The sequence below is a fragment of the Crassostrea angulata genome, chromosome 10 (assembly GCF_025612915.1).
Source record: "Crassostrea angulata isolate pt1a10 chromosome 10, ASM2561291v2, whole genome shotgun sequence".
Taxonomy (NCBI): domain Eukaryota; kingdom Metazoa; phylum Mollusca; class Bivalvia; order Ostreida; family Ostreidae; genus Magallana; species Magallana angulata.
Window position 1 is genome coordinate 23,400,298 of NC_069120.1, and position 13,406 is coordinate 23,413,703.

The 13,406-nt window shown below is 34.8% G+C and overlaps 2 protein-coding genes across 2 annotated transcripts in view; one reads left to right on the top strand and one right to left on the bottom strand.

Moving 5' to 3' along the window:
- Nucleotides 1-3,702: 3,702 nt before the first annotated feature.
- Nucleotides 3,703-7,694, top strand: LOC128165063 (uncharacterized protein K02A2.6-like). Its single transcript, XM_052829265.1, has 2 exons — nucleotides 3,703-6,976; nucleotides 7,408-7,694. Exons 1-2 carry the CDS (start codon nucleotides 3,703-3,705, stop codon nucleotides 7,692-7,694), a joined length of 3,561 nt encoding a protein of 1,186 aa, XP_052685225.1.
- A 4,090-nt stretch (nucleotides 7,695-11,784) lies between these two features.
- The window catches only part of LOC128164926 (uncharacterized), a 62,556-nt gene continuing 60,934 nt past the window's right edge, over nucleotides 11,785-13,406 (bottom strand). The window contains exons 23-24 of the mRNA XM_052829037.1: nucleotides 12,609-12,753; nucleotides 11,785-12,365 (exon numbers count right to left, since the gene is read on the bottom strand). Coding sequence (XP_052684997.1) covers nucleotides 12,179-12,365; nucleotides 12,609-12,753 — 332 coding nt within the window. The 3' untranslated portion in view covers nucleotides 11,785-12,178. The remainder of the gene's footprint in view (nucleotides 12,366-12,608; nucleotides 12,754-13,406) is intronic.

A 13,406-nucleotide genomic window follows, 5' to 3' on the forward strand; every position in this document is an offset into this window, starting at 1 on the left:
ACTAAATGTATGCAGTCTCACATTTTCATTCTTATATTCAGTATAACTTCATCTGGCATTTTTAATAAATGCTCTTCACACAAGCCATAGTTTTTCTTTATCAAGGTAGCAGCAGAACAGAGCTGCAAATGTGCTTCAGGTTATATTCAACAGTAATAGTAATGTAGGGTTTACCAGGATTTAAGAGCACATAAGTGTATTTATGTACATGTATATAAAGGAATTTATGTGATCTAAATACTTATAGTTTAGGTATTATATAGTTTTCTACTATGTTACATTTAATTAGTCATATTTGTACAGTATGAGGATTTAAAGGGTCTTTTGGGGTTTTTATACTCATACCGGTAAGAGCATTTTCAGGCCATTAGCCTGATCCTAAATATTTCAATTTTGGCTCCAAATTAGCTTGCATCGGAAGTTTTGCCCACCTCCACCCCTTCTATCCTCCTTACTAAATATTATTATTATTTTTGTTTGATTGGTATGGATAACTTCCTTTTGTAAAAGGTGTGGGTTATTTTTTGGGCCCCACCTTCTGCTGCATTGTTGATAATTTACTAAATGTATGCAGTCTCACATTTTCATTCTTATATTCAGTATAACTTCATCTGGCATTTTTAATAAATGCTCTTCACACAAGCCATAGTTTTTCTTTATCAAGGTAGCAGCAGAACAGAGCTGCAAATGTGCTTCAGGTTATATTCAACAGTAATAGTAATGTAGGGTTTACCAGGATTTAAGAGCACATAAAAGGTATTTCAAAACCTGAGGACTGGAAAATGAAAAACTAAGTCTGACATAATTTTAAAGCCCTAATTTTTCAAGTTAAGAAACGACCTGTGTATTGGAAAAAATTAAGAGATAGAAATTCTTTTAAGAGGATCAAGACTAGTGATTCCTTCATCACTACAGAGGAAAAAAGTCGACATAACGTCAAGGCATTATTAAAACGAAACAATTGCTAAGGGAAAAGATTCTGTTCCCTGGAATCGACTTAATGGTAGAAACCTATGCAAATCTTGCATCCCATGTTTAACATCTGTTCCGGTCAACAAGATAAAACCGTTGAGGATGTCAAAGCTACCAAACAAACCGAAGTAGGAAGTAAGCGTAGACTTTTGTGGTTCTTTCCCATCCGGAGAATACTAGTGGTAATTGACGACTATTCGAAATATCCGGAGATAGAAATTGTGAATTTAACTTCAGCAAGATCAACAAAGACGAAATTGGATGAGATCTTTTCAACACATGGAATTCCGAATATTGTCAAAGGGACAATGGACCTCTATTTCGAAGCCATGAATTTAACGAATTTACAAAATATATGGGATATACGCACAGTAATACCATTATGACCAAGAGGTAATGGAGAAGTCGAATGGTTTATGCCATAGAAAAAGACGTCAAAACATCACATGCAGAGAGCCGCAATTGAAAACAGGATATTTTTCAATTTTTAAGAAATTACTGAGCAACGCCCCTTTTTACAACAAAAGATCCACCAGCGGAAGTTTTATTTCGAAGAAATATATAAGTTTGTCTTCCAGAAAACGCCAAAACAACGAAGTTCAGAAAAACAGTAATGCGGAGATGGGAGGAAAATCAAAACAAAAGATGAAACATTATGCAGATAATGCAAAGCATCTTTAAAATGGGAGACAGAGTTATTGTTCAACAAATGAAACGCAATACACTATCAACTCAGAACGAAATTGAGCTATTAGGAGTCATAGGAAAAAAGGGATACATTATCACAGCATCCAATGAAATCAAAAGCGTTACAAGAAACTCCAGTGCGTTCAAAGAGATAAAACCAGCAGAAGTAATTATTGACCAATCTGATAAATGCGATCATGGATATATTAACAACCTAGACACTAATAAAGAGCCAGCGAAGTCTTCAGACGCGATACCAAAGACTCCGCGCTATAATTCAAAGCAAAAAAAAGTCGTCCAAAATATTTATATAATTATGTTTCTAAGTAAATGATAACAAGTCGTTTTGAGAGGCATAATAATCCTCTGGCTTGTTCTGCTTCGCGGATTTCCACGCATCGTACAATCTTTTGTAACACACACCAGAAATTTATTTTGCCTATTTTTTATGCCTGCAGGTAATGTACAAAAATTACCAGGCTTAATTCTCACTAATTTAAAGTTTGCAACAAGACATCGCATTAAAATCGTGTCAAAGGATAAATTGATCTTCCACGTAATTTTCGGTTTGAAATATTTGATGTGGAAAAAGCAACTCTGCTACGATCCATTGTACTGTATTATACAAAATAGTTCGCCGTCGACAATATAAATGCAAAATGGATTGTATTACAAAAGAACTTGGAGTCAGAATGGTTTCTGTGTAGTTTTTTATAGATATCTTTAAACAGAATTTAAATATCCAATATGTATCAAGTTAAGCGCCAGATTTGTCAACAATTTATTGTAAAGAAGTAGGGAGTTGCAACACAAAAAATGCAATACACTACATTGTACAATTAACATTAAAGTTATGGTGCGCAGTAGAGTTATGACCATATTTTATTTTTTGAACAAACTTATCGATTTGAAAGCCCTAAAAGTAGTTTATGTGCACGTCTACATTTGAAAATGTTAACTATATAGACCCGTTCCCACCCCAATCTATTACTGAATTCCATATATGCATTGGATAACATCGATTATATATCAAACATATCTATCAATTTTCAAGTGTAAATTGTGATGACGCTGAATATAACAATTAACATATAATGTCTTTCAATATAGATAATATAGATAGATATCTGTAACCTTTTCCAAAGAAAGAAACCAAAAAATCAAGTGCCCTGTTTGCATTTATTTAAAGAATAAGGAATCATTCTTTGAGTATTATGGGGTAATAATTTCGGTTGGGGCGTGGTCAAATCCAATAAAGCCCGAATTTTTTTATGATAGATTTGACCACGCTTCGACCAAAATTATCTCATAATATTCAAAGAATGATTTCTTGATTACTCATATTTATATCATTTCCAATTTGTACACTTATAACAACATTTTAAAACCACTATATTTTATCATGTAGCACATGCTATGTACTACTAATCGGCGCAGCCAAGGCCGTATTCGGTTATGCTATACTTGTAAGTAACGCCCTCTTTTTGTCGCTCATCTGTCTGAATTTATTGGGCTATATGCTTCTAAATTGATTCGCATTTCCGACAGAGTTAAGAAGAGCACATCGAATGTATAAAATTAATGGATATTAAAGTTTTACAATAACGTCCAAGTATGTATTCCTCTATTTCTTACGGAAATTGATTGTAAAAAAAGTTATTTACAGCTCTGTAACAACTGCCAGACTGAAATCTACAGGCTTCATTCATCGATTGGTTGAAACCTTAAGCAAAAAAGAAATCATGGCCTGCACAAATAATCATGATGATGTTGTGACATATTTAAAGTACAAGTTAATTACATAATCACTGTCAACCAAATGTTTTATTATATGGTAAAATGTACTGTTATGTAAAACATATTATTGAAGCTGAATATAATAAAGAGTCTACACACACACATGCGTTGTATATGACATGGTGTCAGAAGTGGCTGCCAAAATCGGCCAGAAACCCAGACCAAACGAAAACATCCTTCAAGGAAATTAAGTGTTCGACATTTACAGTGACCATTTGAAGTCATATTTCATGTCATTTTGAAAAGATGGCATCGGACAAGGAGCCAAATCCGAAGATGGCCTGGGAATCTCAGGACCTCCCGAGTGCATTTAAGTCATTCAAAGCTCACTGTGAATTTATGTTTGGTGGACCTCTCAAAGGGAAATCGGAGGAACAACAGTGCAATTACCTGATGTTATGGGTAGGTGAAAAGGGCAGAAACATTTATTCGACTTGGAATCTGCAGGGTGATGACAAGAAAACTTTAAAAGTTTATTTTGACCGTTTTGAACAATATTGCAAGCCTAAATCTAATGTGATATATGCACGTTACAAGTTCAAGTGTCGCACTCAAGATGAAGAAGAAACTTTTGAACAGTTTTATACCGATTTGAAAGTGTTGTTCAATGACTGTGGTTATAATCCTGATATTGAGGATGAGATGTTGAGAGATCACATTGTGTTTGGTGTGAAATCAAAGAAAGTTCGTGAAAAACTCATTAGTGAAGGATCAGAGCTGACCCTACAGAAATGTACGGACATTGTAAGAACATTTGAGCTGTCACAGAAGCAATTGAAATCTATGAATTCATCAGGGGAAGACCCTAATGTGAATGTCATTATAAAGAAGAAGCCGCAAGCAGTTAAACCTCGCGCATTCAAGGCAAAACAGAAGAAGTGTTCCCGATGTGGATACGAACATTTCTATAAAGATAGATGTCCTGCTATTGGTCAGTTGTGTAATTTGTGTCAGAAGCCTGACCATTTCGCAAGTATGTGCAAAACTAAAACACAGTCATACTCCCACAAGCATGTTAAAACCAAAGAATATCATAAACAGAAGAAGAAAGTGAATATGGTACAAGAAATATCAGATACAGACAGTGAAAGTGATGAAGAAAGTGATACATCTGCTGAAATATTTATGGGCATGATACATGAAGTTAACTCTGTAAATCCAGAATCAGACTGGACAATAAACTGTAAAGTGAATGACCATAGTGTAACAATGCATGTGGACACTGGAGCCAAATGTAATGTCGTTAGCCGGAATGTTCTACAGCGCCTGAAATTCAGTGAAACAATACAGAGATCAGAAGCCGTATTGAAAAGTTTCAGTGGACATACCATGAAATCCACAGGATTAGTAGTACTTCCATGCATATTTCACCATGAAACATTCAACATTCCATTTGAAGTTGTAGACATCAAAACTCCAACAATACTTGGATCAGAGACAAGTCAACAGATAGGACTAGTTCAGAAGATGTTTAGTGTGGCACAATTTGAAACACAGGCCTCACAAAACCTTACCGAACAGTTGATACGCAAGAACTATTCAGATTTATTCATTGGTGTTGGTCGTTTACCTGGCAAACACAAGATACACTTGAAGGAGGATGTGCAACCAGTCGTCCATCCACCGAGACGTATCTCAGTAGCACTTCGTCAAAAGGTGAAGGACAAACTTAGAACCGTGGAGAAAGACGGAATCATTATTCGGCAGATAGAGCCAACTGAGTGGGTCAACAGTCTTGTTACAGTCATAAAACCCAATGGTTCAGTGAGACTTTGCCTTGATCCTAGAGATCTCAACAAAGCCATAAGAAGACCCCATTATCCTATGTTTACCATTGAGGAAATTGTCACTCGCATGCCAAATGCGAAGTACTTCTCCAAGTTGGATGCAACTTCCGGTTTTTGGCAGATTCAGCTGGACGAGGACAGTTCCAAACTTTGTACATTTAACTCACCACTGGGAAGATTCAGATTCTTAAGGATGCCATTTGGTCTAAACTGTGCATCGGAAATATACCAAAGTGTGATGTCACGAATGGTGGAAGACATTGACGGTGCTGAAGTCATCGTTGACGATATTCTTGTGTGGGGTGAAACTCTAAAAGAACATGACGAAAGATTAAAGAAAGTCTTAGAACGAGCAAAAGACTATAATTTGAAATTGAGTTCCGAAAAATGTGAATTCCGCAGAAAGGAAGTGACCTATGTTGGACATGTTCTCAGTAGTGAGGGACTCAAGGCAGATCCAGAGAAGATCCGGGCCGTGACAGAAATGACACCGCCAACTAACAAAAAGGACCTAAGGAAATTCATGGGATTCATTCAGTATCTTGCAAAATTTCTTCCAAACTTGTCTCAGGAATCGGCACCCTTAAGACAATTACTCTCTAAGGATGTTGCATGGCATTGGGATGGAAACAAGCAGAAAAGTTTCCAGAAACTGAAGGAGATGGTAACCAATACTCCAGTTTTGACATATTTTGATCCTGAAAAACCAGTCTTACTTACCGTGGACAGCAGCTCAACAGGTCTTGGAGCAGCAATAATTCAAGATGGTAAACCAATTGCATTTGGATCCAGAGCTTTGACTACAACACAGCAGAAGTACTCACAGTTGGAAAAGGAGACCCTAGCTATAGTTTATGGCTGTCAGAAATTTCACCAGTATGTCTATGGAAGACGAATTCAAGTTGAAACTGACCACAAACCTCTTCAGTCTATCTTCCGTAAACCATTACATGACATTCCAGCCCGACTGCAGAAAATGGTTCTTACATTACAATGTTATGACTTGGATGTAACATACAAACCTGGGAATACTCTTGTTGTAGCTGATCATCTATCCAGAAATTACTTGAAAGAGACAACAGAGAAGTTAGTTGATGAATTCTCCGTCAATGCTTTGTCGTACTTACCCCTATCACCTGGAAAGTATGCAGAATTACAAAAATCAGCTTCCGCAGATCTTGAAATGATTCTACTCAGTAAAGCTATTCTAGAAGGATGGCCAGAGAGTCGCGATCAACTTCCCGTGGAAATACGCACCTACTGGAATTACAGAGATGAACTTGCATGCATAGATGGCTTGATCTACAAAGGTCTTAGGCTATTGATACCACAAACCTGTCGTCAGGAAATGTTAGCGAGGATACACGAATCTCATTTAGGCATTGTAAAATGCAAAGCAATGGCACGTGAAGTCATGTTTTGGCCATCAATGGGAAGTTACATTGAAGATATCTCCAAATGCAGCATTTGTGCTACCCATCAACGACAAAATCCAAGAGAAAGTCTTATTCCTCATAAAATACCAGACCGACCTTGGTCTAAAATAGCTATGGATTTGTTTGAATTCAATGGACACCAGTATCTCCTGTCAGTAGACTTTTATTCAAAATGGCCAGAGATAGCGAAACTGGAACAGCCTAACTCCAGTTTTGTGATCCAACATCTAAAGAGCCTGTTCGCACGATATGGTATTCCTGATGAAGCATTGTCTGATAATGGACCTCAGTTTGCTAGTGCTGAATTTAGGAAATTTGCCCAAGAGTATGAATTTCGCCACTTGACGTCTAGTCCCCATTTTCCCCAAACAAATGGACAAGTGGAACGAATGGTTCAAACAATCAAACACTTACTCGAAAAAGCAAAGGATCCTTACCTGGCAATCTTGGATTATAGGAACACACCTTTTGAAGAACTTGGATTATCGCCAGCTCAGTTATTTCTAGCGAGACGATTAAGGACAAAGTTACCTGTATCAGCAACACTTTTGAAACCACAAAACGCTGAATTTGTCAAAGAAAGCTAAAAGACTCGCCAGGCCAAGCAGAAGAGGAAATTTGATAAACATGTTCCAAAATCTGACTTGAAACCATTGATTCCAGGAGAAAAGGTTCTGATCAAACACAATGATCAGCAGAGAAACATGAATTGCCACGTTCATATGTAGTTAAGGGAAACAATGGCAGGAAATATCGCAGAAATAGAAGGGACTTAAGGCCAACGAACTCTAATCCTGCAGAAGTGAGGGAAAAAGAAGAAAACCTGGAAATTACACCATTCCTGGATCATGCCGCCCAACATGGATCGATGGATCGTGTGGATAGGAAACCCGAGAGGAAACCTACTATTGGTAACACAGAGGAGATACAGAAGGACGCGCCTCAAAAGATTCAGAGTCCAGTGAAGACCAGGTCGGGACGTGAAATCAAACTTCCATCAATATTCCGTGATTAGTTGTGAAATCAGTGATAATGTGTTTAATATTTTATTTCTTTATTTGAAATTATCAGTGAAAGTTGTAGTGGCTCAGACAGAGCATCGGTGCAACTTGTGTATTGATTCCTAAGGATTCAGAGATGGAACCTATGACAACAGAACAATTTACAGAATAGTAAATTTTCATTTATTAGACTTTTAAAGTAAAATTCGAAATTCTTTTCGTTTAATATAATTGTATGTAGATTGGCTTAAACTAAATTCTTGAAAGAAAGGGAGATGTGACATATTTAAAGTACAAGTTAATTACATAATCACTGTCAACCAAATGTTTTATTATATGGTAAAATGTACTGTTATGTAAAACATATTATTGAAGCTGAATATAATAAAGAGTCTACACACACACATGCGTTGTATATGACAGATGTCAGACTCCAATTCCAATAGAAAACGATTTGGCTGTTTCTTCTATCTAACGAGCTGATGTACATAAAGGTGGTATGGGCCATCTGTCGATATTTATGTGAATAGCAGTACATCATAATTGAAATACTTTTACTGGTTTAGAATTTTCAAACTTAACAATATTTAACCAAAAATACGTTTAAAAATCATTTAAAAAAGTAAAATTTTAAAATCCCCACCGGGAGTCGAACTCATAATGTAACCCTCAAACCCACTGTACTACGCTGTGACAACTTTGGTAAAGAAACTACTGTATTTATAAAATTACATGTTATATTATTGTTTATTTTGATAAATAAAACGTTACAACATCGAAGTGCCCTACACCACCTTAAAAATAATTTACCTTTTACGCTCAGTTGATTAATATGATAATGGAAAGATGAAAATATAAACGATAAAATGCTTCCTTTGATGATTCATTCGGGTTATGAAGGTACCGGATTAGGTTTTGTTTTTGCATAAATCACCAAAGAACGCATTTTATTGTTTAAATAATAAAACAATATGGTGTAGATTGTCATCAAGTACAAGCATTGGCTAAACAGCCATGAATGCCGGTTCAACTTTCAACTGGGGACTAAACCGAGGGCCTAGTCCGCAAAAAAAAAAATCAAGACGAGTGTCCGCGCTTCTCATTCCTGGAAAGGGTTTGACTCTAAGTCGAAAACTGATCATTCTGTGGGAAAAGGCCAAAACTATTTTTCTCTCTCAAAGACTGAACAGTTTAAGACTTGTATCGTTCTTTAAACATCATGCAATGAAACCAGTATTGAGTTGGACCTCTCCTTTTAATTGACAGTTTAGGCATGTACAAAAGGTTAAAGCTATACACGCTATAATTTACGTCAATTTTGAATGACAGTGAAAACGCATGTGTTTGTCTACTTATAAAAGTTATCCTTAATCTGTAAATTACAATGGTAAATTCCATCTCGTTACAAAGATATAGATTTTTAATTGTTTATTTTCCTGCCAGGAAAATATACCTTTTTATGAATATTGATAAAGGAAGAGCAAACCGACCTCATTGCGCATGTCAGTGGAGAACTAGCTAGTCGTTATTGTTTGCCTAATTAAATATCCAACTTGATTTTTAATATGCTTAACAGTTGTTCATTTGAAATACATACATGTATAATGAGTAAAATACGTTTGTCATTCACGATACCCTTACTTCTGCATTAACACTTATAGGATCTATAAATAGCACATAGGGGAAAAACACAGGTCTACGTCATTTTTTTAAAGGCAGTATTTATATCTACTCATAGGCTTGTATTTTTTTCTTTTGTTTGTACTCGTATATCGGACAAATGTATGCTTTACTGAAAATATCCTTTCCTTTGTGAAACTATCACAATTATGAAGATGTTGACCCTTCACAAGTTTTGGTATGATAGGCTAAATTTAGCTGTCGATATCACGTGATAGATTGATATTCACGAGGAGGCATTACTTTCCTGGCAGGAAAATAAATATTCTTTATTGTTTAATATTTGATATATTTGTTACGTGATCGAATTGAGCATTATAATTAACAGCATAAAGGTAACTTTTATTAGTAATCAAACACATACAGTTTCCCCTTTATTCAAAATTGACGCAAAGTATAGCGTGTATAGCTTTAAGAAGCTTTGCTGTAAAATTTCATATTCATTCATTCTTCAACTAAGCAAAACTAGCATTGCTTTCTTTGCTAGGTAGAGAGCATTTCGTATCGAACAAATTTCAAGAATGTACGTTAAAGAGGTACTTTAAAATACTGACTTAATGCTAGGTGATATTGTTAGTTACAATATGTAAATGATTAGGCAAACCAAAACAAAGAATGGTAGGTCCGGATGGAGAACTTTTTTTAAAGTTTGAAGGTTGAAGGTCAAGGTTTCATTTTATGAACTTTTTCCTGTAAGGATGTGGTCCGGATTTTCATTCTCAATTAAGGTGTTAATCTTTATTGGCAAATATAATGTCTTATTCTTGTTTTTAACCTGTATATAGCCTTCCAATAATTTAACAGTTTAACCTGTCACCATCCATTATTTTGAAGAATGAACATCTTTTTTCCCCATTATTTCTGAGAAAGAACACCTACAGTATATCTTTTTGGTTTGTTTTAAAATCATAAAGTATTTTATCTGTTACAAAAGCCAAAGAGAGAAAGAATTACAAAAAGAAACGTGTTGTGTATTTAGACTTTCACCCATAATTGTACCCGCATTGTGCCGCCAATGCAGCTGACTTATTATAGTGCATGCGCCTTACACTCTGCAGGCGCTGCGTGACTAAGGTGCCCCGTGGATGCCAGTGTATTGAAGAATATTGACACGGGTTGAAAATTGACCCGGGGTCATTTTTCAACGATGAATATTAACTCGGGGGTCATTTTTTAACGTTGACAATTAAGACCTAAAGTCTTGAAATTTATAGCCGGGGTCATTTTACAACAGCTTGAAAAAGATTTTTCTAAACTCTGATGACCTTTACTTGTTAAAAAGTTTCAGTTTTAAAATTTTAATTTCGAACATATGCGGACGTGGCTGATTTGTTTTAGGTTGATTTGTCCGAATACAATCAATCAGTATTAAAACTGAAAACTTGGTATATGTAACTAACGCTAAGAAAATACCATTTCGCTTCTCTGAATGGGACGAGCGAGTCGGGCAAGCTATGTTTTTTGACATATAATAGTTTTCATTCCCTCGTGGGACAGAATTTGTTAGAGTCTACAGTCAGAAATTTTTGTAGCCTTAAAGAAAACTGGTTAATTGTTTTCAAGTTTTTTTAAGACAGAACACAAATTAATATCTCTCAAAAACTGACATAAATTTCCCACTCTTCCCTTTATCGGAAAATAATGATGGTCTCTTTATTGATGCGAACTTGTCATAATCTCGAGCTCTAATAAATGTGTCAATCAAATACTGGGCGTTAACGTTTCTTTTTAAGCAAATTGACATCGCTCAATTTCATAAGCAGCTTACGTTGTATATTTTTCTAATAAAAAATATATACCCGATCCATTTTTATGACATAGGGGTATATAAATATTTCCCGATCAAAATAATAAATGAAGAGTTGTCATGGTTTTATCTGACAAGTCGTCAGCATTTTTTGTTTAATTTATATCCGACTTAGCAAGAGTGTTTCGTAAACTTGCCAGATATACTATTTTTTAAGCACCAACCAGCATTCTGCACGTGCATAACTCTTTGAAAAAAATACAAATTATCTATATTATTTTCAGTTTTCAAAAATATATATTCTATAAATTTTTCTCAGAATAAAGAATATTCCCTTTAAATTAATAATGTAGGTGCCTGTGGTAGGAAGGTCTGCCATCTACTTCGGCCCTTCGCATGATCCTCGACTTCATTTTCCTATAGGGATTTTTTTTTATTTTATAGTGCATTTTACTATTTCATTAACGAAAATAATTATGATTAATAAACATCTGTTATGTCTTTGTGATCAAAGCTATTCAAATAATATAGAACCAAAATAACGTTATTGTTATTGTCATCCTGTGCAAAAATTATCCAAAACGGACACCACTTAATGTAGATGTTGCAGTGATTCTTTTTACAACTTTCAACAATTTGACTTTTTTTATTTCAATAAACAACAAAGAAAAAAGAGATGTATTGTAGCGTGTAATGTATTGTACATATAGTACATGAATATTGTGTCTCTTCGTCATATGAGTTAAAATCGACTCGATGATACTGTAGAATTTGACATCTGAGTTAAAAAAAAATGTTAAATTATTTAATGTTAGGAGTTCAATCCCTCTATACAATGTTCATCATAAAACATTATTCTATAGAAACACAAAACAATTTTAAAATAATTGCTCATTTCAAAACCAATATAATGAGTCTTTTTTCACTATAACCAAATTTTCAATAAACATGTTTATTTTATATATTCCGTTAAATTATTAAGGTCAAAACGAGAACAAAGATGAAGTCCTGAATAATATTAATCTTTTGATTCGCATTCAGATACAGATCCTAGACTTGAACGATTATATCCTAATTGGGAGGACCAGTCGGTGTCAGATAAGTATCAGTGGATGCTGTGGACACCCTTAATGTCCTCATATTCATATCCTCACTCAATTCGTTCATTTCGTTTATTGTTGTGTACTCTTCAGAATTCGACAGTCCGGTATAGGTGTCCTCTGGCCTATCCCCAGTTGTGAGGTTGTCGAGGTAGAAACTATATTGATAACAAGATAACCAATGTCTCTGTCATTTTGGGTTTACAAACCATACAATGAATGTTCGATAAAACTACATGAAAATTAAATTAACGGATTAAATATGTTTCACAAGAAAAATTGAAAATATATCATATGTACAATGTAGCAACTGCAAACGGTCAGTGACCTGACGTATAAACGGAATGCAGGGAAATAGTCAGTAATCAGTTTCTGTATTGTTTGAGGGAGAAAACCTTTACCTTTGGGGTTTATTTGCTCTATGTCTACAGAACATCCGGCCAAATATAACCGAGAGAGCAACGAGAACCAAGATAGCGCCTCCAACTCCGATGTAATAATGCGGAGAAACTTTGTCTGACTCATTGTAGGACGTGTCATTTGAAACTGAAATATATTTCACTCTATTATCAAATCTTTATAATTGACTTCATATAAAATCACAAAAACATAAAATAGACAAAATAAACAAAAAACAAACAAAATTGAAAGAACTGCACAACTTTGATTCAGTAGTTATTAACTAATTTACGAACGTATATGTATATCAAAGCTTAAGGATATGTCTTAATGCTATGCCAGAATTTATTATAATATACACATGTAACTCCTGAAACACAATGTAGTAAAATATATACATAAACCTGAATCAAACACTGAACCAGTTTTTAAAAATAATTTTAATAAATTAGACCCTCTCATGTTGCCCAACCGAACCCCAAAGATCATGACTTCTAAAAACTTAAATATACACTATCTGAGGTTGCTTTCAAAAAAGTACAGTTTTCTGACCACTCAAATCTTAAGAAAAAGATTTAAAAAGAATGTTCTCTAAACAAGTTAAAGCTTTTCTTGCAAATTGAATTTTAAGAAGAAAATTTTAAAAATATTTTTCTCTTCATATTTCTTTGTTGAAATTTGACCTTCAAGCAAACCCCCATGGGATCATGATTTGAACAAACTTGAATAAACACTGCATGATGATGCAAAACTTTCAACTTTTTGGCCTATTGCTTTTTAATCATTCCTAATCATATTGA

Bases quoted from the DNA above. Each gene is read 5' to 3' on its own strand.
- LOC128165063 (XM_052829265.1), top strand. From the start codon at position 3,703: ATGGCATCGGACAAGGAGCCAAATCCGAAGATGGCCTGGGAATCTCAG. The intron at 6,977-7,407 runs GTGCTGAATTTA...GTTCATATGTAG, and splicing joins TAATGGACCTCAGTTTGCTA to TTAAGGGAAACAATGGCAGG.